Here is a 24773-nt window from a genome sequence, read left to right on the forward strand (position 1 = left end):
TGCGTAGGCTCAAGGGGGGACGAGGACAAAGCAACCTTTTGTATTTGTTGTATTACTATAGGCTGTACCCCTGCTCTCTCTGCTAACCAACTTCACTTTACTCAAACCTCTGCCATTATTTAAAACCACCATTTCCCTTTCAGTTCCCTCCATCCCTGCTTTGCTCAGACTTTTGCTGGTGCTTTAAACCACCACTTTCCCCTTTCAGTGTCCCCCCTTTCTCACTCCCATGCCAAGGCCACTTCTGTTGTGCCGCCTGCATTTAAGTTTGCTCCGGGGCCAGATTTAGGTTTGATGAGGTCCTAAGCTACTGAAGGTCATGGGGCCCTTGATATGTCCAGCTGTCCTTTGTCAACAACAAATTGTCACTGTTTTTTGTGTTGAATGTATCGGGGTCAGCAACCTTTTTCAGCCATGGGCCGGTCCATCTCAGACCATGTGGTGGGCTGGACTATATTTTTTTTTGGGGGGGGGGAAATGAACGAATTCCTACACCCCACAAATAACCCAGAGATGCATTCAAATAAAAGGACACATTCTACTCATGTAAAAACACGCTGATTCCCGCACCGTCCGGGGGCCGGGTTGAGAAGGCGATTGGGCCGCATCCGGCCCCCAGGCCTTAGGTTGCCTACCCATGGGCTATATGGTCATTTATGGACCAGGTAGATATCTAGAGCCATTTGCACATAACAAAATATGTATTTTATCAAAGTAATTGTTGAACTGAAATACAATTAAGAAGAAGTATATTAATAGTAATTTTATAATGGGATCAAAAATAAATAAATGATGTATTACATGAAATCAATCAGAAGGGATAAGACTCACACCCTCATTCCATGCTGCCTGATCATCAGTCTGCAAGCACTCTGTAATATTAGATAACAGGTGCAACAGCTTGACGTGCATTCAACTGTGCTGCACTGCAGTCTGCAGCCGCATGTCGCATGTTGGCCTGCAACCAGTCCATGCAGAATGTAGGCACCCTATATATAGAAATGAGCAAACCAGTGACATTTTAGGGAGCAGGCTAGCAGCGGGGGGCCCATGACTTACATCATAGGAACCTACACAACATAAAACACTGTTGCTGTATGTAGGTGTCAGAGCTGCTTGAAGATCCTAGCTCACAGAGGATCACGCTAGCCAGCAGTCACTAAGTAAAAGTCTTTATTGAATTACAGTTTCCATTCTCACGCTGCTGTCCGCAACTCTACGTCTAGTAGCTAGATCGGCGAAGCTCCGTCTGAGTCTCCGCCCCGTGCGCACCAACTTAATATCCTAGCCTTGCTCCACCTTTTCCGCCTGACTGTCCTCCTCTGGGTCCCTCTACCCCCCGGGGCTTCTTCCTTCCGGGATTCTTCTGACGCTGACCCGGACCCTCCTGCCTCCTTGCGCCGGGCTTTAGGACCTGGTTCCCTTTCGGGGCTGCTTACTGCGCCGCCTTCCTCTGCATTTGAACTTGGCGCGCGCGCCCAACCTTCCACTTTCCTCTTAACCGTTTCTTCGCTCCCCGATGGAGGTGTGGCCACTCCTGACTCATGCCCTCCCTCCTGTGGTGAGCTGCCAGCGTTTCCCCCCTGGCTCCCTTCCTCTTCCCTGCTTCCTGGCGGTGACGCTGGTCCCGATTTCCAGCTGCTCCCCCCTGAGTCTCCTCTGGCTCTATCTTCCTGGGGTGCCCCCCTAGACTCCCCCCTTGCCCTGGCCACTGGTGCTCCTTTCTGTGAATCCTCTGATTCACTGGAAAGACTGGGAGATCTCGGGTAGTCGTCATCACTCATCCTTTCCTCTGCCTCCTCCCCTTCGCTCTCTGTTTCCTCCCTTGCCCGTGCCTCTGCTCCTAAACCCCTGACATCCATCCCCCCCTCGAAGCCCCTCAGTCCCCCTTCCCCTCCTTCCGGTGCTGGAGCTGGGGGCTGCTGTTGCAAAGGGACGAACGTCGGATATCGGTCGCTTCCCGTGGCAGGCCTCCATCGGAACTCTTCCGGGTCTTCCTCCCTGCTCTCGTTGACGACGGTCACCTCCGCTTCCATCTCTGTGCCGCCGTGCTCGAAACCAGGGTCGTCCCCGAAAATGTCCATGTCCGTCTCTCCCTCACTTCCTCCTGGCGGCGTTGCTCGTCCTGAGCAGTCCAGCCACTTTCTGCGGAACTGCTCCTCTGGCCTATCGTCCCACCAATACGAGGGTTCTGAGACAGATCCCGAGGGTGACCCCTCCGGGGAACGGACGTCTCGTGTTGGTTCCTCGTCCGAGTCGAACCCCCGGAACGTGCTGGCCGAAAGCGTGGGCGTGAAAAGCCAGTCGTCGAAAAAGTCTGCTGGCATAGGTCTATGTGGGAAGAGGGCATGAAACTCGTCTTTGAGCAGAGGTTCGTCTAAAGCGTAGCCCGGCACCCAGCTGTTCGCACTGGCCGGGGTGCCCTCCCTGGCGAGAAAGTATTCTACCCCCTCTTCCCCCCATCTGGAGTCCAAAATCTCCGTGACGTCGTTGATGCGCTCCTTCTGTGCCGCTCCCGCGTGCCCTGTTCTGTCTTTGGCCGGACTCGGCGCCGTTCCGGGTTCCTGGAACCTGTGCGGTGCCTTGTAGGGAGTGAGCACCGATCTGTGGAATACCGGATGCATTCTGGAACCCTCCGGAAGTGCCAGTCTGAAAGCTACCGGGTTGACCTGCTCTTCGACTTGGTAGGGCCCCAGTTGTTTATGCCCTAGTTTCTTCTTGGCCAACGACCTGGCCGGCACTGCGTGGGCTGCTAACCAGACCCAGTCTCCCACGTGGAGCTCTTCGCCAACCCTTCTGTGCCTGTCCGCTTGTACCTTGTATGCGTGTTTGGCCAGCTCCAGGTGGCGCCTCAGCTGATCGTGGACTTCCTGCAGCTCCGACGCGAATGCATCTGCTGTCTGCGGCTCCCCTTCCCCCATTCTTTCCAGTCCCGGGAAGGTTCTGGGGTGCCTCCCGTTGTTGGCGAAGAACGGCGTGACCCCCGTGGATACGTGCTTCGTGTTGTTGTAGGCGAACTCTGCAAGCGGCAGGTAATCCACCCACGTCGCAGGCTGTTGATTTGCATAACATCTCAGGTACTGCTGCATGATGGCATTGACCCGCTCCGCTTGCCCGTTGGTCTGCGGGTGTCTCGCCGACGCCAGGTTGATCTTGACGTTCAGGAAGCCCATCAGCTTCTGCCAGAAGTTCGAGATGAACTGCCGCCCGCGGTCGGACAGAATAGACCGTGGCAGACCGTGAACCTTGAACACGTGGTCTATGAACAGTTTGGCGGTTTGCTCCGCCGTGGCCACCTTAGCACACGGAATGAAATGCGCCATCTTGGAGAACAGGTCCACCACCACCAGCACTGCCGTCTTGCCCCTTGAGCTGGGCAGATCCGTGACAAAGTCCAGAGCCACCCTTTCCCAAGGTTCGACCGGAGTTTGCAGCGGCTCCAACAGTCCGGCCGGCGGTTTGTGCACTGGCTTGGCCCTCTGGCAGGTGTCACACCTCGCCACGTAGTCTGCGACCTCCCCTCTCATTCCAGGCCACCAGAAATCCCTGGCTACTAATTCCACCGTCTTCTCCTTGCCAAAGTGCCCGGCCGTGGGCGCGTCGTGCAGCTGCTGCAGCACCTTGGCTCGAAGTTCGTCTCCCGGCACGTAGATGGCCCCTTTACGGATGAGCAATCCATCTCTTAGCTGGAAACCGTCGGCCGCTGCTTTGCCCCTTTGCACCTCTGCCATCTTTGTTTGTGCGAAGGAGTCCCCCTGCAACGCTCGCCGCACCGCCTCTAGGTCCACGGTCGCCGCGGCGCACGCCCACACTGTCGGTGCGAAGATGTGCATGGCGGCCGCTGGTGTTGCGTCCTCCAGATACTGTGGCTTACGGGAGAGAGCGTCTGCCATGATGTTGGTGTCCCCCGGGACATACTCTATTCGGAAGTCGAAGTTCGCAAAGAACTCAGCCCAACGTATCTGCCTCTGGTTCAGGAACTGTGCCGTGCGCCAGTGCTCTAGATTCTTGTGGTCCGTGCAAACCTGCACCGTGTGCTTGGCGCCGACCAGAAAGTGCCTCCACGCCTTGAACGCTGCATGAATGGCCAGCAACTCCCTGTCCCAGATGGTGTAGTTCTGCTCGGACTTGCTGAGCTTCCTGGAGTAAAACGCTCCCGGTCGCCACACCCCCTGCAGGTCTTTCTGCAGCAGGACCGCCCCCACGGCTCTGTCCGAAGCGTCTGTCTCCACCCTCATCGGCTTGCTGGGGTTGACATGAAGCAGCTGCTCTTCCGACGCGAAGAGACGCTTGAGTGCCTGAAAGGACTGCTCCGCCTGCTCTGTCCAGATGAACTTCTTTTTCTTGGAGCTAAGCGTGTCAGTGATGGCCGCCGTCTGCATCGCGAAGCCCTTGATAAACTTGCGATAGAAGTTCGCAAAGCCGACAAACCGTTGGACCTCCTTCCGGTTGCGCGGGCTCTTCCAATCCAACACTGCTCGAACCTTGGCGCTGTCCATGGCGAGCCCCTTGTCAGACAGCTTGTAGCCCAGAAAATCCACCTCCGGCACGTCAAATTGGCACTTCTCCAGCTTGGCGTAGAGCCTATGTTGCTTTAGCCTGCTCAGCACTTCCTTGACGTGCTTGTCATGCTCCTGCTGCGACTCCGAAAAGATCAGGATGTCATCTAAGAAACAGACGCACGTCTTGTAGAGAAGTCCCGCCAACACGTGATGCATAAATGCTTGAAAAACGTGGGAGCCATTTTGCAGTCCAAAAGGCATAACTCTGTATTCGTAGGTACCCAGTGGCGTGAACATGGCTGTCTTCCACTCATCACCCTCCCGCATGCGAATGAGGTTGTACGCCCCCCGCAGGTCCAACTTGGTGAACACTTTTCCCTTCCGCACCTTCGCCAGGAGGTCGTCGATTCGGGGCATGGGGAAGTCCGACGGCTTGGTCACACTGTTCAAAATCCTGTAATCCACCACGAGTCTTTTTTGGGGCGTGTCTCGCTTCTTAACAAAGAATACAGGACTGCCCCCCGCTGCCTTGGACTCTCGGATGAAACCGCGCTCCAAATTATGATCGATGAAGTCTTTGAGTTCCTGCAGCTCGTCCTCCGACATGGAATACAGCTTCCCTTTAGGCAGCGCCGCCCCCGGCAGCAGGTCAATTTTGCAGTCATATGGTCTGTGAGGGGGTAGCCTGTCCGCCTCCTTCTCGCAGAAAACTTCCAAAAATTCTGCGTACTTGTGGGGAATCGCTTGCAGCGTGCCTAGCAGCAGCTGTGACTCCTCTTCCTCTCCTTCCTGCCTGGGCACGATGCAGTGTTCAGCACAAAAGGAAGAGCCGAAGACCAGCTGCCTCTGGTACCAAGCCATCGTTGGGCTGTGCTTGTCCAGCCAACTCATGCCCAATACAATGGGCGTGTCAGATAGTTGAGTGACGTTGAAGCTGATGATTTCCCTGTGATTCCCAAGTCGCATCACCATTGGTGGCGTCTGCTTCACCACTTGCCCCCCGAGCAGCTCCCTGCCATCCACAGTGACAACCTGCAGGGGCAGTGTGGCCGGCAGCAACTGCACAGCGTGCCTGTCGACAAAGTCCTGCCCTATAAAGTCTGCATTGCTGCCTGAGTCGACGGTGATTGGCACGTCCATGGTGATTCCATTGGGCAGCTGGAGAGATGCTGTGAGCCTCACTACTGGTTTGGGCGGGAGGGGGTTCACTGGCTGTAAAATCTCTGGGGACTGCGTCACTAACACGTCTGGCTGGGCCCCAGTGCCTCTTCCTCCAGCCAGACATCGTCGTTTCCCTGCTGTGTTCCTCCTTGCTGCGTTGCTGCAGTCACCATTGCTGAGGCTGCAGTGAGCTTGTGGGGCCTCTGGGGACACTCTTTCGCCATATGCCCTGGCTGCTCACAGACGTAACACTTCCTGTTCCCTCTAGGAGGCTTCGCTTTCACTGTTGTCGGTGCTAGGGCTCTGGTTGCTGACTGAGCCCTTGCACCCCCAACCTCCATAGGTTCGGCTCCTCCTCCTGGCGGAGGCGTGGATTGCGCCCGCGCTGCTTCTCTGGGAAGGAAGGAGGGGCCCCCGGCTGGTTCGCGCCCTCCACGCCCTTCGTCCTTGCTCCACGGACGTCCTTCCAGCCTCACCCCCACTGCCAGTGCCCGCTGAACGACCTCCTGGGTGGTTCGGGGTCTCTCCCCCCTGGCTATCTCATCTTTAATCGAGTTGTGCAGCCCCTCCCAAAAGAGGTCTCTTACAGGAGCCGAATCTCTGTCCCATTCCAGGGCGCTGACCAAGGCGAAAAAGCGGGCATGATACTGTCTGACGCTGGCCCTTCCTTGTCTCAGCCCATGCACCTCCTTCCGTGCAAGATCCACGTCAATACTTGATAAAAAACACCCATCCATCGCTTTAATAAAGGCATCCGCATTCTGGAGCGCCGGATCCTTATCTCTCCATAAATTGCGCAACCATGCTTTCGCATCCCCATGCAGATGGGACATGATGAACCCCACTCTCTCTTGTTCATCTCTAAAGTCTTTATGCAGCAGTTGCAGTGCGCACAGTACGTCTGCTCTAAAGTTGGGATACTGTTGCAGGTTCCCATCGAAGTGAGAGAGCAGCCCGCCTGTCCGTCTCGCCAACCCAATTCCCTCCTGCCGGGGTGTCTGCTTTGCCAGCACGTCTAACCTGACCTGGAGATCCCTGCAGGCGGCAGCTGCCTCCTCCTCTCTCTTCCTGGATGCTAGAACCTCGGCGTTCAGTTGTGCCACTGCTTTTCTGAGGTCCTCTATCTGCTGCTCAGCCGTCATGTCGTCTGCCGTTCGTGAGCTCGCTAGTAGGCACCTGTTTCTCTCCCCTCCTCGAGGCTGTAGATGCCCACAATGGAGAGACGGAGCTTACTGTCAGAGCTGCTTGAAGATCCTAGCTCACAGAGGATCACGCTAGCCAGCAGTCACTAAGTAAAAGTCTTTATTGAATTACAGTTTCCATTCTCACGCTGCTGTCCGCAACTCTACGTCTAGTAGCTAGATCGGCGAAGCTCCGTCTGAGTCTCCGCCCCGTGCGCACCAACTTAATATCCTAGCCTTGCTCCACCTTTTCCGCCTGACTGTCCTCCTCTGGGTCCCTCTACCCCCCGGGGCTTCTTCCTTCCGGGATTCTTCTGACGCTGACCCGGACCCTCCTGCCTCCTTGCGCCGGGCTTTAGGACCTGGTTCCCTTTCGGGGCTGCTTACTGCGCCGCCTTCCTCTGCATTTGAACTTGGCGCGCGCGCCCAACCTTCCACTTTCCTCTTAACCGTTTCTTCGCTCCCCGATGGAGGTGTGGCCACTCCTGACTCATGCCCTCCCTCCTGTGGTGAGCTGCCAGCGTTTCCCCCCTGGCTCCCTTCCTCTTCCCTGCTTCCTGGCGGTGACGCTGGTCCCGATTTCCAGCTGCTCCCCCCTGAGTCTCCTCTGGCTCTATCTTCCTGGGGTGCCCCCCTAGACTCCCCCCTTGCCCTGGCCACTGGTGCTCCTTTCTGTGAATCCTCTGATTCACTGGAAAGACTGGGAGATCTCGGGTAGTCGTCATCACTCATCCTTTCCTCTGCCTCCTCCCCTTCGCTCTCTGTTTCCTCCCTTGCCCGTGCCTCTGCTCCTAAACCCCTGACAGTAGGTTTCATTTTATTTGTTTTTAATCCTATGTTTTGGAAATGTACATCCAGGTTTTTTTCCTTTGAATTTTTTTGGGGGGCCCCAAGAGAGTGGGGCCCCAAGCTATAGATTGTTTAGCTTATACGTAAATCCGGCACTGGTTTGCTCCCTTACCCTAATCCTGACTTCATGCAATATCAGGGTAGTGATGAGGCATTACCAATCCTCCAATGGCAGGGCTGTGCGATGACACTGTTCCATTTTTATTATAGAGAGAGATATCATTAGGTAGAGCACAAGGGATTACTCACCTTGTAATCTTCTGCTGTAGATTTCAACAATCCTTTGTTTAAAAAGGGGAGAAAAAGAGACGGAAGCGTTCTGTTACAATGGCACTTTCAAACTGTAGATTTGAAAGCAGAGGTAGAACTTATGAACACAAAAAAGCAAGCTTTGGGCATTGACGGAATGTAAATTAATTGATAAGCAATAAAAACAAATGGGACTCCCTCCCCAGAACACACTTTATCCCCATTTTTTGGTATTCCCCCCACCCCCACATCACAAACCACACAAATTTCATGTTATGGTCCCACCTGTAAACCATCCCAAGAAATCAAGGTAGACCAGACCAGGTAAATTCCCAGGATCGGGACACACCCTCCCATGCGAATCTCTTTCAAGGCACCTTAATTTTAATAGGAGAATTATGGGCGCACTTTCAGTTGCTCCCATGAAAATGAGCAGGACTTCAAACATTCTTAGCTTAGGTTGGGTAGAAACAGACCCACCAACCTGGATCACGCAAAGGGATTTGCAAAAACTTTACTCGCATTAGCCAATGGCCATAGCAACAGTAAAACATTACAGTATACGCAGAAAAGGAAATTTGATATAAGCGCACAATTTAAAGTCCTAAATCAGCAGTCAGTTAGTGGCCCTTATTCTGATTGCCCCTGCTATGAACCTAGCAACCTTTGCTGTTATCTGCTCATTTTGATCTGATAGAAGAAAGGACATTGTGGCAGCGGTTGTGCGCCCTGGGATGGTTAGTACAAGTGGGGTGATGATCTCATTCCTCAGGTCTTTGTAGTGAATACAAGACAGGAGGACGTGTGCCGCTGTTTCGGTGCTACCATCTCCACAGGAGCAAAGACGTTTCTCAGACGGGATCTTTTGGAACCGACCCTCAAGTACCGCAGATGGCAAAACATCCAGTCTTGCAAGTGCGAAAGCACATCTGTATTTTGGGATAATAAGTTTGTGCAGATATGGGGCCAGAGAATCAAAATGGAGAGGTGGAAAATGAACACACCAAGGGCAGAATTTCCTCATAGTGGCCAGGTTGTTCTGATGCTCGATATCTTTTGGACGTTGACCAATTAGCCTGTTTGCTTTTGTAGGGTCCATAGTGAGTAGGTGTTGTGGGGATAAGGCCACAAGAGTGAAGTTTTTGATAGAATCATAGAGTTGGAAGAGACCACAAGGGCCATCGAGTCCAACCGCCTGCCAAGCAGGAAACCCCATCAGAGCACTCCTGACATATGGTTGTCAAGCCTCTGCTTAAAGACCTCCAAAGAAGGAGACTCCACCACACTCCTTGGCAGCAAATTCCACTGTCGAACAGCTCTTACTGTCAGGAAGTTCTTCCTAATGTTTAGGTGGAATCTTCTTTCTTGTAGTTTAGACTTAAGCCACGTAATTTTATGGGAGTCTTGAAGTACTAGGGATAGTAAACCGGGGGGGGGGGATATGAGTTTAGGCGGAGCCAGAGGTTAAGAGTTCTTTGGAGGGATTTGCAAAGTGTCTGGAGCTCAGAGATGGGCTGGGGTAGAGCATACCAACTGGCAAAGTCAAAAAGTTACTGGAGCAATCTCTTCTAGCCTGCTTGTCAATCCAGACGTACGTGTCTCTGGAGACACCTTTTAGCTTCCAGTTCTTAAAACAGCGTATTTAGAGGGGGGTCCCACCTGACCAATCAGTTTTGGAGGGGGGTAGCAGAAGGTGCTGCTTTCAGCTCCAGGCTGAATCCTTCTTGTACGTCCTGGGTGCAACCAAGGTCGTTGCTCAGTGGTGAGAAACAGAACACAGAGAGAGAGAAAGATCACAGAAAAATCTGTCCCAGGCCCTTCCATGAGAATGCCTGGCAAAGCATTTAGGAAACTGTGCATTGATCCAATTATAGCTCCAAAATTAAATCCGCACGAAAATGCAAAGTAAAAAAACAAAGTGTTTATTTACTATTCCAGGATCACGCCCCCAAGTATACTAACCCGACACATTAGTCCGAGAAATCCTGTTAGGAGAGATTATTCTTCTCCTGTTGACAAACCTGATTTGGAGCCACAAGCGGCTTTAAATAAAATAGGACAAAGAGAAGGTGTGGGGGTTTTGTGCAAAGTTATCTGGGCTTCCTTGCCAGCAAGGTGGGTGAAGCGAAAGCCAGCTTTGGCTAATCAATGAAGTAGCAAAACGAAAGCGTGGCCTTCTCAAATTTGCCGTCTCCCCCAAATCAGCCCCCAAAGCTCCAAGGTCAATGGAGGCTGCAGTCTTGGAAACCTCCATAGCTACTGACTGCAAGAATACCGGCTTGACAGTATTGTTACAGGTTTGGGGGAGGTCGTTCTGGGTGAAAACCAGGTTCACACCTGTGATCCTGTTTCTGTGAGGCTAGAGGAAAGGCCATCTGCCATAGATGCTTTAGCTGAGATTCCTGCGTTGCAGGGGGTTGGACTAGATGACCATCGGATCCCTCTCCAACTCTACAATTCTACAAACGCTGCCGAACCTTAAGCAGAGGGCTTAAGGTCCATGAATAATCATAGTTTAGAGGTTCAGGGCCCTAAGGAAGTCAGATTATCCTCCACCAGGGCCAGGGCCTTCTCAGTGATGGCTCCGACCTGGTGGAATGCTCTGTCCCAGGAGACCAGGGCCCTGCAGGATTTAACTTCCTTCCGCAGGGCCTGTAAGACAGAGCTATTCCACCTGGCTTTCAATTTGAACTTAGCCTGATCTTTTATTCCCCTTCCTTCCCTCCCCTTTTTATGAAGATTACCCGCTCTGGGATCCCACAGCTAATTCTCCCCTGGTCTCCTCGCTGGCCCAAATAGGACTAATTTAGCCAGCTAGCCCTGGTGATCATCTAATGTTTATTGGATGGATTTCCACCCTAAACTGATTTTTTAATTCTGAATTTATTGTTATTCACTTTTTATACTGTATTTTATGCTGTTTTTTGTTGCATCAATTAAGTGTTTTAAATTGTAGCGCAGGGCAGCAGGTTGGTGCAGACTTTGTTGTTGCTGTTGTTGTTGTTTAGTAATGTCCAACTTTTCATGACCCCCCTGGACCAGAGCACGCCAGGCACTCCTGTCTTCCCGCAGTTTGGTCAAACTCATGCTGGTAGCTTCGAGAACACTGTCCAACCATCTCATCCTCTGTCGTCCCCTTCTCCTTGTGCCCTCCATCTTTCCCAACATCAGGGTCTTTTCCAGGGAGCCTTCTCTTCTCAGGAGGTGGCCAAAGTCTTGGAGCCTCAGCTTCAGGATCTGTCCTTCCAGTGAGCACTCAGGGCTGATTTCCTTCAGAATGGAGAGGTTTGATCTTCTTGCAGTCCATGGGACTCTCAAGAGTCTCCTCCAGCACCAGAATTCAAAAGCATCAATTCTTTGGCGATCAGCCTTCTTTATGGTCCAGCTCTCACTTCCATACATCACTACTGGGGAAACCATGCCTTTAACTATACAGACCTTTGTTGGCAAGGTGACGTCTCTGCTTTTTAAGATGCTGTCTAGGTTTGTCACTTATTTTCTCCCAAGATTGCTCAGTTTTTTGTTTTTGTTTTTTTAATGACACTAGGCCAGGAATCAGAGCAAAAGGAAAGAAGCAACTCTCAAAAGCGAGACCAAGTTGTGTGTTGCATGCGTATGAAGGGAACAGCGGTGTGTGTGTGGGTGGGGCTGTGGTGCACGAGGCCTTTCGACCCAAAGCAGTACATCCGCAAATTAATGCAGTTCAGTTTCCAAGGAAAAGGAGAAAGCCCCAAAGGGCAGCTGTCGGCACAAACGTCCAGCCATATCGCAGAGCCTGGCATCTGCCATTCACGTGCCCATTGAGGTATAGTTAATATCAAAGCTCTGCGTGAATGAGCAGAAAAGCAGAATAAGAGGCCTACTGGATCAGATCAGGAGGCATACTGCGCCCATCAACGCCTGTCCAGCAGGAGCCCACCGGAAGGCAATAAACCCCTCTCTCTGCTCCAGTTCCCAGCAAGCGAGATTCAGAGGCCTGGTCTGTATGTGATGCTTCTGTGCGCACCAGGGGCAGGCAGGTCTCTGACAGGGATGGGGAAATCTCTGAATCTCTAGGGAGCAGCTGCAAGTCAGTGTAGGCAGCACTGAGTTACCGTATTTTTCGCTCCATAGGACGCACTTTTCCCCCTCCAAAAATGAAGGGGAAATGTATGTGCGTCCTATGGAGCGAATGCAGGCTCCTTGGCTTCAGCGATAGCAACGCGAAGCCTCCGAAGCACTCCAGAGGCTTCGCGTTGCTTTCGCTGAAGCCTGGAGAGTCTGGTCTTTGATGCTGGCAGTGGGGGAAAGCTCTTGGGGCTTTTCCCAGAGAAGGGAGAAGGGACTGACTGGCCGTGTCAGTCCCTTCTCCCTCCTGGTCGAAAAGCCCGCAGGAGCCGTGCGCTCCTTAAAGGGTGCGCGGCTCCTGTGGGCTTTTGCAGGAGATGGGGGAATTCAACCACCTCCCGCAAAAGCACGCAAAAGCCGTGCACTCTTTAAAGGGTGCGTGGCTTCTGCTGGCTTTTCTACGAGGTGGGGGACGTCAGTCCCTTCTCCCTCCTGGTCGTTTCCCCCACCTCCCGCAAAAGCAGGGAGAAGGTCTGGGAGCAGCGCACAGGCTGTCGGTAGCCTGTCCGCTGCTCCCAGAGCTGGGGGGGGAGGGATCATATTTTTTTCCTTGATTTCCCCCTCTGAAAACTAGGTGTGCCATATGGTCAGGTGCACCCTATGGAGCGAAAAATATGGTAGGTGAGTATAAGGCAGCTTCCTACATCCCCAGAAGTCTCCTAAGTCCTCTGTGCCAGCATAGCAGATGGAGAGGGTGTCCGAGTTAAAATAACCAGCTAACCAACTGGTTAGCGAAAATGATTAAATAGCTACATACAGTGGACCATCCAGATACGAACTTAATTTGTTCCGGGGGTCCATTTGCACCCTGAAAATAACGTAAATAGAGGCACGCTTTTGCACACACACGTCGCGCGACTGAGCGCTTCTGCGTATGCACACATGGCGAAACCCAGAAGTATCCCGAAGATTCTGTATCCAGAGGGATATGTAAGTAGACTGTATTGCAAAGTTAACAGGGAGAGTAAGAGGAAACACTATACAAAAAGTTAATAAGGAATGGATGGTTTTCGAAGAATATCTTAAAAATTATATGGATACGGTGGATCTCCTGACAGACATAGAATGAATCTAGAAAATAGAGGAAATGTATAGCAAAACTCGTCTAGAAAAAGAACTGGGAAAACAGAATAATAAAAATGAAATGCGTACAGATTAATAGATTGTAAAACAGCACAATGAGAAGAGTTGGAAGTCAAACACTGATGGTGTGTCTGCATTGGGCTTGTATATAAGTAACGTATGTTTGCAGGTATGTATGTATGATATGATATGTACTGTATGCACAGTATTGTATTGTACTGTTTAAATTTATGTATAATAAATTTAATTTTTAAAAATTAAAAATCCTAATAAAATAATATGGGGACACATGGGTTCAAGTCCCTGCCAAGCCACAAAGCATTGAGAGTATTCAGGTCAGTTTCTCTGAGCCAGTGTTTCCCAAACCTTTTTTTTTCTGGGCCACCCTTTGGGAATAAAAATTTGTTTGCACTACACCAATTTTAAAATAGAAATATATTGGAAAATGCAACTAGTTAGGGCTCTTGCTTTTGTTTTGAAAAGATATTTATCCATAGTCTGCAAATAATAATAAAAATGATACCAAACTGAAATGTTTAAATCTGTATTTGATTGTGCTTGAACCGTCCCACCATTATCTCCTGCCATACCAGTCTGGAATGCCACACGCTCTAAGCTTTACATACCTCACAGAGCTGTTGTATTGTTGGGTTGTTTCCTCCACATATTACAGATTTGGGGAACGGCATAGCTGTTTCCCGAAGGCCACCCAGTGAGTAAATGGCCGGAGCAAGATTTAAACTCTGGCCCTGAAGCTCAGTCATGTCACGACATCACTGACACCGGCCAGGAATCAAGCCGGTGTACATTGTTTAGCGATTTATTGACTGCTGGGAGACGTGCAGGAAATGACATGTTTTCAGTGCCGTTATTAGCATCAGACGCGAGAGACCGTTCTCGCCCAAAAGTCCTTTCTGTGATTGTGCAATTTGGGGATAATTGTGGAGTGATGCAAACCCATCGATCGACCTGGAGCAGGGAGCCGATAAATGCATCTGAAGCGAATCCCTGCCTACACTTGAGGATGAAGACAAGCGCCGCAAGGCAGGGGTGATGCTAGAGGGTAATTTCAGCATTTGCTCCCCCGGAGACGGACAAAAAGGCAGCAATTATGTAGGCTGCCCTCCAGAGTCCCAGAAAGCCAAAAGCCGAGAGGGAAGTGAATCACCAAATGCCACAAGGCCAGAAAGTCCCCACTGATGTCATTAGCAAGCTAAGAAAATAAAGAAATTGAGGCTAGGAAGAAGAAGAGGAGGAGGAGGAGGAGGAGGAGGAGTTTGGATCTGAAACCCCACTTTATCAGTATCCTTGTTGTTGTTGTTGAGTCGTTTAGTCGTGTCCGACTCTTCATGACCCCCTGGATCAGAGCACACCAGGCACTCCTGTCTTCCACTGCCTCCCACAGTTTGGTCAAACTCATGCTGGTCGCTTCGAGAACACTGTCCAACCATCTCGTCCTCTGTCGTCCCCTTCTCCTTATGCCCTCCATCTTTCCCAACATCAGGGTCTTTTCCAGCGAGTCTTCTCTTCTCATGAGGTGGCCAAAGTCTTGGAGCCTCAGCTTCAGGATCTGTCCTTCCAGTGAGCACTCAGGGCTGATTTCCTTCAGAATGGAGAGGTTGGATCTTCTTGCAGTCCATGGGACTCTCAAGAGTCTCCTCCAGCACCAGAATTCAAAAGCATCAATTCTTTGGCGATCAGCCTTCTTGATGGTCCAGCTCTCACTTCCATACATCACTACTGGGAAAACCTTGGCTTTAACTATACGGACCTTTGTTGGCAAGGTGATGTCTCTGCTTTTTAAGATGCTGTCTAGGTTTGCCATTGCTTTTCTCCCAAGAAGCAGGCGTCTTTTAATTTTGTGGCTGCTGTCACCATCTGCAGTGATCATGGAGCCCAAGAAAGTAAAATCTCTCACTGCCTCCATTTCTCCCCCTTCTATTTGCCAGGAGTTGGTGATAGCTCATGGCTTCTCTGAGTTATTCAAGCCCCTTCGCCATGGCAAGGCAGTGATCTATGTAGGAGTATCACTACCCTAAGAAGTCTCAAAGCTGCTAACAATCTCCTGTCCCTTCCTCCCCACAACAAACACTCTGTGAGGTGAGTGGGGCTGAGAGACTTCAGAGGAGTATGACTACCCAAGGTCACCCTGCAGCTGCATGTGGAGGAGCGGGGAAGCGAACCCGGTTCACCAGATTACAAGTCCACCGCTCTTAACCACTACACCACAAGAGGCGAGAGGCTGCCACAAGGTTTGAGGAACCAAAGAGCAGCACTGCATCCTGTTTCATGGAGCTATCAAGGTCTCTGCTCTCCCTTCATGGCCAGAGGCCGCAGTGCTTCTGAACACCAGTTGCTGGAAACCACAGGAGGGGAGAGGGCTCTTGTGGTCGGATCCTGCTTCTGGGTTTCCCCACAGGCATCTGGCTAGCTCTTGTGAGAGCAGGGTGCTGGACTAGATGGGCTACTGGCCTGATCCAGCAGGTCTCTTGTGATGCTCCGACATGGCCAATTAGGTATATCGGGCGTAAATATAAAAATAAAGGACCCCTGGACGGTTATGTCCAGTCAAAGGCGACTCTGGGGTTGCGGCGCTCATCTCGCTTTCAGGCCGAGGAAGCCGGCGTTTGTCCACAGACAGCTTTCCGGTCATGTGGCCAGCAGGACTAAGCCACTTCTGGCGCAACGGGACACCGTAACGGAAACCAGAGCGCATGGAAACACCATTTACCTTCCCGCCGGAGTGGTACCTCTTTATCTACTTGCACTGGCATGCTTTTGAACTGCTAGGTTGGCAGGAGCAGGAGCAGGGACAGAGCACGGGAGCTCACTCCGTCGTGGGGATTCAAACCGCCGACCTTCTGATCGGCAAGCCCAAGAGGCTCAGTGGTTTAGATCACAGCACCACCTGCATTCACCTCTGTGGAACCCACAACCAGGCCAATAGCACAACAGCCCCTCTCCCACTCTGCTGCACCTGGAACTGGGTGTGAGGATTGCGCTGAATGGCAGCTATGGGCAGTAAGAACCATCTACCTTTTACGGCCTGCCCATAAAAAGCAAGTCTGGGGTGATGTCCACTATTTCCAGGAACTTTTGCCATGGTGAGATTTTTGTGAGCGAGCTAAGAGGCTGTTTGGACCCTTAGTGGGAACCCAGAGGGTAGGTTAGAAGGAAAATGAATTGATACTGATTTACACATATTAGTAACTTTGTATTAATGTTACAGTTTTATATTTACATCTGTATTTTTGGAGGCAAAAAAAAATTGAGTTGCTTGTTGCTGCTTCGGTTTTTTTGTATACTGCTCAGAGACATTTCTAATATATTGGGTGGTATAGAAATAAAATCAAACGACCAAACAGTGGCTGTAAAGAAATGTGAAAGGTCAGATTTAATTAAGATGCTGATTAAAGCAGGAGAATCAACATAAGCAGTACAGCCCACGAGTGGATCTACACACAAGGGGGGAAACACTATAAACAAGTCAGAAATTTAATCGTTATAACAAAAGAAAAAAACGCTATGTAAAAATCACACCAAATTTGTTTTGCTCTCTGGCGCCATCTGGTGTTCCATGTTTATAACAAATTTGAAATATCGGGGGGGGGGGTTTGCTAATGTAGCTGAGTCCCGTATCAGTCCAAATTGTGAACTGAGGGTTTACTGTTTCAGGAAGTTAACATGTGGCTTGCTAATTTTAATCATTTTTTATAATTGAATTTGTATCAGAAAATCCCAGGACAATTCACAAAAATGAAACTATCCACACAGCTTAGGGATATGGAATGACAACAAACAGCAAAAAGATGGAAGGCAAAGAAAGGACATTAAACTAAGGAGCACTGAAAGCAGTTTCAACTAAAACACAATGCCTGGGCAGACAAGCTTTTAACCAAGTGGCAAAAAAGGCTGTAATGTTCAGATCAATGAATTGTATAAGCTTGACAAGAAAAATGGTTGTGCATCAGAAAAACCAAATTGGAAATGGAGTTGTTAGGTACTAATGTCAAAAACCAAATTGGAAATGGAGTTGTTAGGTACTAATGTCAAAAACCTATCTAAAATGTATAATTTATTGTTGGAGTGGCATACAAAGGATGAACAAATTAAATCTGTGATGATAGATTGGGCAAGAGATGATGGACACAATATAATGTTTGAAGATTGGGAAAGGTTGTGGAAGAAAGGGGTTAAGTTTACTGCATGCACTGTACTAAAAGAGAATATTATGAAAATGATGTATAGATGGTACTAAACCCTAGTAAAACTAGCAAAGATCTATCATACGAATGATAATTCATGTTGGAAGTGTAGAGAAAAAGAAGGCACCTTTTACCATATGTGGCGGACGTGTCCCAAGGTGAAAGATTTCTGGGAAAAGATTTATAATGAATTGGAAAAAATGTTAAAATAGACATTTATTAAGAAACTAGAAGCCTTTCTACTTGGAATAATAGGACTGGAATTGCCCCCAAAAGATGTTAGATTGTTTTTGTATGCCACAACTGCAGCAAGAATTTTGTTAGCCAAAAATTGGAAATCGCAAGAAATACCAACAGTGGAAGAATGGCAGATGAAGATGTTGGACTTTTTGGAGCTGGCCAACCTGACTGGAAGAATCCGCAATCAGAAAGAAGAGGAACATCAAGAAGAGTGGAAGAAATTTAAGGACTATTTAGCTAGATATTCAAATATAACATAAGCAGAATCACTTGTAGGTACCAAATTGGCCGAGGATTAAAATATGTCAAATTTTATAACATTATGGACTGAAAATATTATGAAAAGGAAGGAAGATAGAAATTTGAATAAGTAAACTTTATTGAAAAATAGAAATTGGAAAACTGTTACAATGAGATTTACTGAAAGTCAGTCAGGAGGGATTTGAGGAAGTCATTTAACAATGTAAACTAAATTGGACCTTTAACAGTTAGGTGTTTATATGTTTGTATTTCTAATACTGTATTGTTTTTTCTTATTGTGTGTTTGTCTTAAATTTGGAAAATTAATTTTAAAAATTGAAAAAAAGAAGTCTGTAATATTGGCCAACATACACCTATCAAAAAGCAATGACAAACCTAGACAGCATCTTAAAAAGTAGAGACATCACCTTGCCAACAAAGGTCCGTATAGTTAAAACTATGGTTTTCCCAGTAGTGATGCACAGAAGTGAAAGCTGGACTATAAAGAAGGCTGATCGCCGAAGAATGGATGCTTTTGAATTCTGGTGCTGGAGGAGACTCTGGAGAGTCCCATGGACTGCAAGGAGATCAAACCTCTCCATTCTTAAGGAAATCAGCCCTGAGTGCTCACTGGAAGGACAGATCCTGAAGCTGAGACTCAATACTTTGGCCACCTCATGAGAAGAGAAGACTCCCTGGAAAAGACCCTGATGTTGGGAAAGATGGAGGGCACAAGGAGAAGGGGACGACAGAGGACGAGATGGTTGGACAGTGTTCTCGAAGCTACCAGCATGAGTCTGACCAAACTGCGGGAGGCAGTGGAAGACAGGAGTGCCTGGTGTGCTCTGGTCCATGGGGTCATGAAGAGTTGGACACGACTAAACAACTAAACAACAACAACACACCTATCAAAATTGCACAGGGAGGAATTCAGCGTAGCACTAACACAATTGGTCTGTCAGGGCATCCGTCCGTCATGAATTGATGTGCTCTGCACAGAGACTCACAGCTGCAAGCATCCTTTTCGCAGGTGAGTCTTGCCCCAGACTAGGAGGCTAACACACAACAGCACAGCTTCCTGGCATTTAGAAAAGGGTCAGATTATGCAGCTAAACACACTCCGCTCAAGGCAATCCAATTAGGAAACAGCATTACTTTAATTACCTGGAGGTTCTTACCTTGCCAGCTTGCTGAGTCCCAGCACTTGTTTGTTAGGGAGGTAGCCTATGTGCACCTAAGAGAGGGAGGGAGGAAGGAAGGGGGGGAAGTCATGAAACAGATCACATAGGTGCGCGGCCGTCGGGCAAGACCTGGGGGTTCGTGCATGTGCATCCATGCCATATCAGACATGAACCAGGAGTGTGCTTTTTAGCCTGTGCGGGGAAGAGCAAATAATGGCCATGCGAGTTGCGTTAAGAGGCCGAGAAAGAACAGAAAAGTCAACATGCTCGGTGAACTCACTTCTCGTTTGTCCCTCCTTCCTGTAAAGAAGGGGGAATCAGAAACCATTCAAAGTGGGCTTCCAAAAAAGCCGAGAAGATTACAGTCATACCTCAGGTTACAGACGCTTCAGGTTGTGTTTTTTTGGCTTGCGGACCGAAAAACCCGGAAGTACCAGAACGGGTTACCATATTTTTCGCTCTATAAAATGCACCAGACTATAAGACGCACCCACCGTATTTTTCGCTCTATAGGACGCACCGGACCATAGGAGGGGGAGAACAGGGGGGGGGGGATTTCTTGTTCTCCTCCTCTAAAACAAGATGCGTTCAAGGTGCATTCACCCAAAGCCTCCGGAGCGCAGCGGGAGTTCCCGCTGGGCTCTGGAGGCTTCAGGCGGCTACCTTGGCACTGACCCCTCTCGCTCTCCAGGCTTCAGTGAAGGCAACCCGAAGCCTCTGGAGCGCGGGGGGAGTTCCCACCAGGCTCCGGAGGCTTCAGGTTCCTTTCGACCTGCTTTTTGGGGCTGGCTTGCTAGCCTTGCTAGCCTCTGCAGGGCAGCGGGGTGAAGACACCCCGCTGCCCTGCAGAGGCTTTGCGCGCAGCCATCCCCAAGCTAGAACAGCGAGACGGAGTGCTCCACAGCACTCCGTCTCCCTGTTCTGGCTTTGGGCTTAACCGTGCAGCCTGCACTCGCTCTATAGGACGCACACACATTGCCCCTTAATTTTTGGAGGGGGAAAAGTGCGTCCCATAGAGCGAAAAATACGGTAGTTCTTGGAGGAGGAAAACAAGGGGAAAAAATATTCTGAATCCCAGAAGCCAGAACAGTAAGAGGGATCGCTGCGCAGCTGTTCTGGCTTCTGGGATAGCCGCGCAAAGCCTCTTCAGGGAAGCGGGATGAAAGCTCTCCCTGCCCTGAAGAGGCTTCACACAGCTAAGCCAGAAGCTAGAACAGCGAGAGGGAGCGCTGCGCAGCGATCCCTCTCGCTGTTCTGGCTTCTGGGATAGCTGCGCAGCCTGCATTCGCTCCATAAGACACACACACATTTCCCCTTACTTTTTAGGATGGGAAAAGTGCATCTTATAGAGCGAAAAATACGGTACGTCTGGGTTTCGGCGGTCGCGCATGCACAGAAGATTGAATTGCGCTTTGCGCATGCGCATAAGCGCCAAATCGCAACCCGTGCGTGCGCAGACGCGCCGCTGAGGGTTGCGAACGTGCTTCCTGCATGGATCACGTTCGCAACCTGAGCGTCCACTGTACTTGGAGGTCTAAGAATGGCAACACAAATCCATTTGACACACTGGTGCACGCAGCTGATTTTTTAAAAGCTGAGGACTTCAATGGGTCATAAGAACATAAAAGACTGCTGGATCAGACCAGCAGTCTACCTGGTCCAGCAACCTATTCTCATAGTGGCCAACCAAATGCCCGTGGAACACCCACAATCAGGATTCGAACCAAGAGCGTCTCTCCCCTCCTGCGATTTGCAGAAACTGGTCTTCAGAATCATTGCTGCCTCCAGTTCTGGAGGGCAGATCTTGGCCATCATGACTCAGAGCCATTGATAGTCCCAGCCTCCAGAACTTTTGCATCCTTTGGAAAAAGCTTCTCTTCAAAAAGGGGGGGGGCAGGAATAAGGCAGAAGGTTCTGTGCCTTTCTGTGCTTATGCTGAACAGTCACAGCATAAGCACAGAAAGGCAAAGGACTGCAAGAACCTTCTTCACAAAGGTGTGCAGATTCTCTGTAAATGTTACGCAAGAAAAACTTTAATAAAAAATTATTTTTTTAAAAAAAATAAATCTCTGTAAATCTCATACCTACACAGAATTACATAAATCATCTTACTTTCTCTCCCTTTCTTTCTTTCTTTCTTTCTTTCTTTCTTTCTTTCTTTCTGTTTTTATTTATATTTTTCAACTCTATACATTTCATTAGTTTTACTAAACATTTCCAAATTTTGACTTCCTTCCCCCTCTTCCTGTGGTTCCTCAAATTAATTTGTTTATGTCTTCTGCATACTCAAGTTCATTTAACTTGCTCACTTATATATCTACTGTAAATATATGCTCTTATAAAATGGCATTAATCCTGCTAATGTTTTTATCTGTTCACAATTTATCTGTAAATATTCAGTAAATCATTTCCATTCTTTTATAAAATGTTTGTTATCTTGATTTCTGATGCTTCCGGTAAGTTTCACCATTACGTAAATCGTTTCCCCTATGTTTCCTGGAGAGGGAGAAGAGCTATTAAATTAGATTATTATTATTAATGTTATTTTATTTCCAAATGTAAAGGCCAAGGCTTCTTCAGGACTCTAAGAAGAGTTGGGCTGCTGGATCAGACCCAAAGGCTGTCTCATTCAGGGTTCTCACAGTGGCTAGTCAGATGCCCTGACGGGGAGCTCACAAGCAGAACCCGAGTTCAAAAGACGGTCCCCTCTACTTGCGATGGCTCCCAGTAACTGGTACCTGGGGGGGGGGCATAGCTGTCAACTTACAGATTTGAAAATAAGGGACCAGCAGCCTCGAAAATAAGGGATCAGCAGCCAAAAGGGATTTTCAGAGCACAGGTATGTTTGACTTCTGAGCCCCTCCAAGCCAAAGGCAGAAAGCCCAGCCAGCAGCCAAACGAAGCCTCAAGTGGTGGTTCCCACAGCGCAGCAACCTGGCAAAGGGGATGCAGCAAGGGAAACCACCGTCACCTCTCCGCTGAGAAGCGCTGAGCAAAGGCGAGTCCCCAGGCAAGGCAGCCGATTTGATCGGCACAAGGCGTGCAAGCTCCACCCCCCAGTCGTTCTTAGACTCCTTATTGGGTGAGCAACGCAGCCAAGCAACACAGCTGGAGCCTCCCTCCTCCCTGGCCGGCAGGGAGGGAGGGAGGGAGAGGAACTGCTTCCTTTGAAACCCGGGAAATTTAAGGGACATCATCAATAAGGGACAGCAGTGGGACACAGCGCTGGGATAAGGGACTTTCCCGCCAAATAAGGGACGGTTGACAGTTATGGGGAGGGCACAGGCAGTGGTTGTGTCTGCATGATCAAAGCATCGGGAAGAGCCCCACTGAACATGGAGCTGCCAGAAGGGACAAATTGTCCCCTGCCAAATTAGCTGGAACTGCTTAGAAAGGAAAAAAAATAATAACAATAACAATTAGGAAAGCCACAGAATGTACTTTCTCTGGAGAAGAGAATAATCTTACGGGCGCTGCAGTGCCATAATTTTAATGAGGGAGGAAAAGAGCAAAGAACAAGCGTCAGAGCCCAAGTTTGGGGGCTTTTCTGGCTGGAGAGCAGAAAGTAAATACCCCAAAAAAACTCTTCTTCTTCAGAGTAGAAGTCAGCTGCCGCCAGGCCCCAGAAAGAAATCCACAATCGTGGTTGCCATTGAGGACTTCCTGGCTGTAGCCTGAGCAATGCAAGAAGCTGTCTTAGACAGAGTCAGACCACGGGCCCATCTTCCTCAGTATTGTTGGCACTGACTGGCAACAGCTCTCTGGAGTTTCAGACTCTGGGGGAAGCCACGACTGTTTAAAGTGGTACTAAACTGCTTCTAATGTGGAATGCAGATGGGGCCAGATACAGCCCCCACCCTCATTTCTGATGCCTGACCATAACTAAGCCTATGCACAAAAGTGTTCTTCTAAAAACAAAAAAAGTCACTTGGCATGTTGATTCTCCGTTTATCTCTGCCTCGTTTCCAGAGTGTTTCATTCTGCAAATTTTTTTTATTGTTTTCAACATGTAATTCTTTTTCCAACAATCCTTTTTGTCACATTATAATCCCTTTGACTCTGCCGAGTCCTGACGTCCCTCCCTCCCGACCGCTGGTATGTACATCACATACTTTTTGCGTATATTATTGTCATAACTCTACTGTTTCAAATATATATATATATAACTCTACTGTTTTATATTGGAGGTGTTATTCCAGTCCTGCTAGTGTCTTAATATTTTTTTTGTTCTCCTTTATATATTCAATAAATTTATTCCAATTGTTCTTGTATCTCTGGTCCTCTTGGTCCCAGTCCCAGAGTGTTTCATTTTGGATTAAGTTCATTGAGGCATGGACCTGCCTAACTTATTGGCTACAATGCACACTGAGCATGTCGTGTAAGTAATAATAATAATAATAATAATAATAATAATAATAATAATAATAATTTATTTTGAGCCACTCTGGGCGGCTCCCAACAGAATATTAAAAGCACGATAAAGCATCAAACATAAAAAACTTCCCTAAGCAGGGCTGCCTTCAGATGTCTTCTAAAAGTCAGGTAGTTTTTTATTTCTTTGACATCTGATGGGAGGGTGTTCCACAGGGCGGGCGCCACCACCGAGAAGGCCCTCTGCCTGGTTCCCTGTAACTTGGCTTCTCGCAGTGAGGGAACCTCCAGAAGGCCCTCAGCGTTGGACCTCAGTGTCTGGGCAGAACAATGGGGGTGGAGACGCTCCTTCAGGTATACTGGACCGAGGCCGTTTAGGGCTTTAAAGGTCAGCACCAACACTTTGAATTGTGCTTGGAAACATACTGGGAGCCAATGTAGGTCTTTCAAGACTGGTGTTATATGGTTTCGGCAGCCGCTCCCAGTCACCAGTCTAGCTGCCGCGTTCTGGATTAATTGCAGTTTCCGGGTCACCTTCAAAGGTAGCCCCACGTACAGCGCATTGCAGTAGTCCAAGCGGGAGATAACCAGAGCGTGCACCACTCTGATGAGACAGTCTGCGGGCAGAGAGGGTCTCAGCCTGCATACCAGATGGAGCTGGTAGACAGTAATGAAACCATAATCATGCTAGAAGTCTCAAGGCGTCGCCAGAGATTTGGGTCACTATCCTGCTTCCTCTCTACCTGTCTTTCCTTCCACAGCGATGGGGGAAGAGTCCTTTTGCTCCCCCAGCTCTTTCCTTATTGTGTAGTAGTAAAAGGTAAAGGGACCCCTGACCATTAGGTCCAGTCGTGGACGACTCTGGGGTTGCGGTGCTCATCTCACTTTATTGGCCGAGGAAGCCAGCGTACAGCTTCCGGGTCATGTGGCCAGCAGGACTAAGCCGCTTCTGGCAAACCAGAGCAGCGCACGGAAACGCCGTTTACCTTTCCGCCGGAGCAGTACCTATTTATCTACTTGCACTTTGACGTGCTTTCAAACTGCTAGGTTGGCAGGAGCAGGGACCGAGCAACGGGAGCTCACCCCGTCGCGGGGATTCGAACTGCCGACCTTCTGATTGGCAAGTCCTAGGCTCTGTGGTTTAACCCACAGCGCCACCCACGTCCCATTTGTGTAGTAGTAGTACTAATAATAATAATAAATAATAATGATAATAATAAATCTGAGCACAGATTAGATTCTGAGCTTCCAGCATCCAGAACTTTTGAATCTTTTGGAAAAAGCTTCTCTAGTTAAAAAAATTATAAAAAATAGAGGGGGCGGAATAAAGCAGAAGTTTATTGCTCACAGCAGGTTCTGTGCTCCTGCGATGCTGCCTTTTAAACTGACGGTTCGTGTGACCTG

The 24773-nt window shown here is 49.2% G+C and overlaps 1 protein-coding gene across 1 annotated transcript in view; it reads right to left on the minus strand.

Annotated features, from left to right (window-relative positions):
• The window catches only part of GCH1 (GTP cyclohydrolase 1), a 56724-nt gene that overhangs the window by 3964 nt on the left and 27987 nt on the right, over positions 1-24773 (minus strand). Inside the window, exons 3-4 of the mRNA XM_081194496.1 lie at positions 18996-19051; positions 7943-7974 (exon numbers count right to left, since the gene is read on the minus strand). Of these exons, the coding sequence (XP_081050622.1) occupies positions 7943-7974; positions 18996-19051 (88 nt within the window). The remainder of the gene's footprint in view (positions 1-7942; positions 7975-18995; positions 19052-24773) is intronic.

This window comes from Podarcis bocagei, assembly GCF_964188305.1.
Source record: "Podarcis bocagei genome assembly, chromosome: 1".
Lineage (NCBI taxonomy): Eukaryota > Metazoa > Chordata > Lepidosauria > Squamata > Lacertidae > Podarcis > Podarcis bocagei.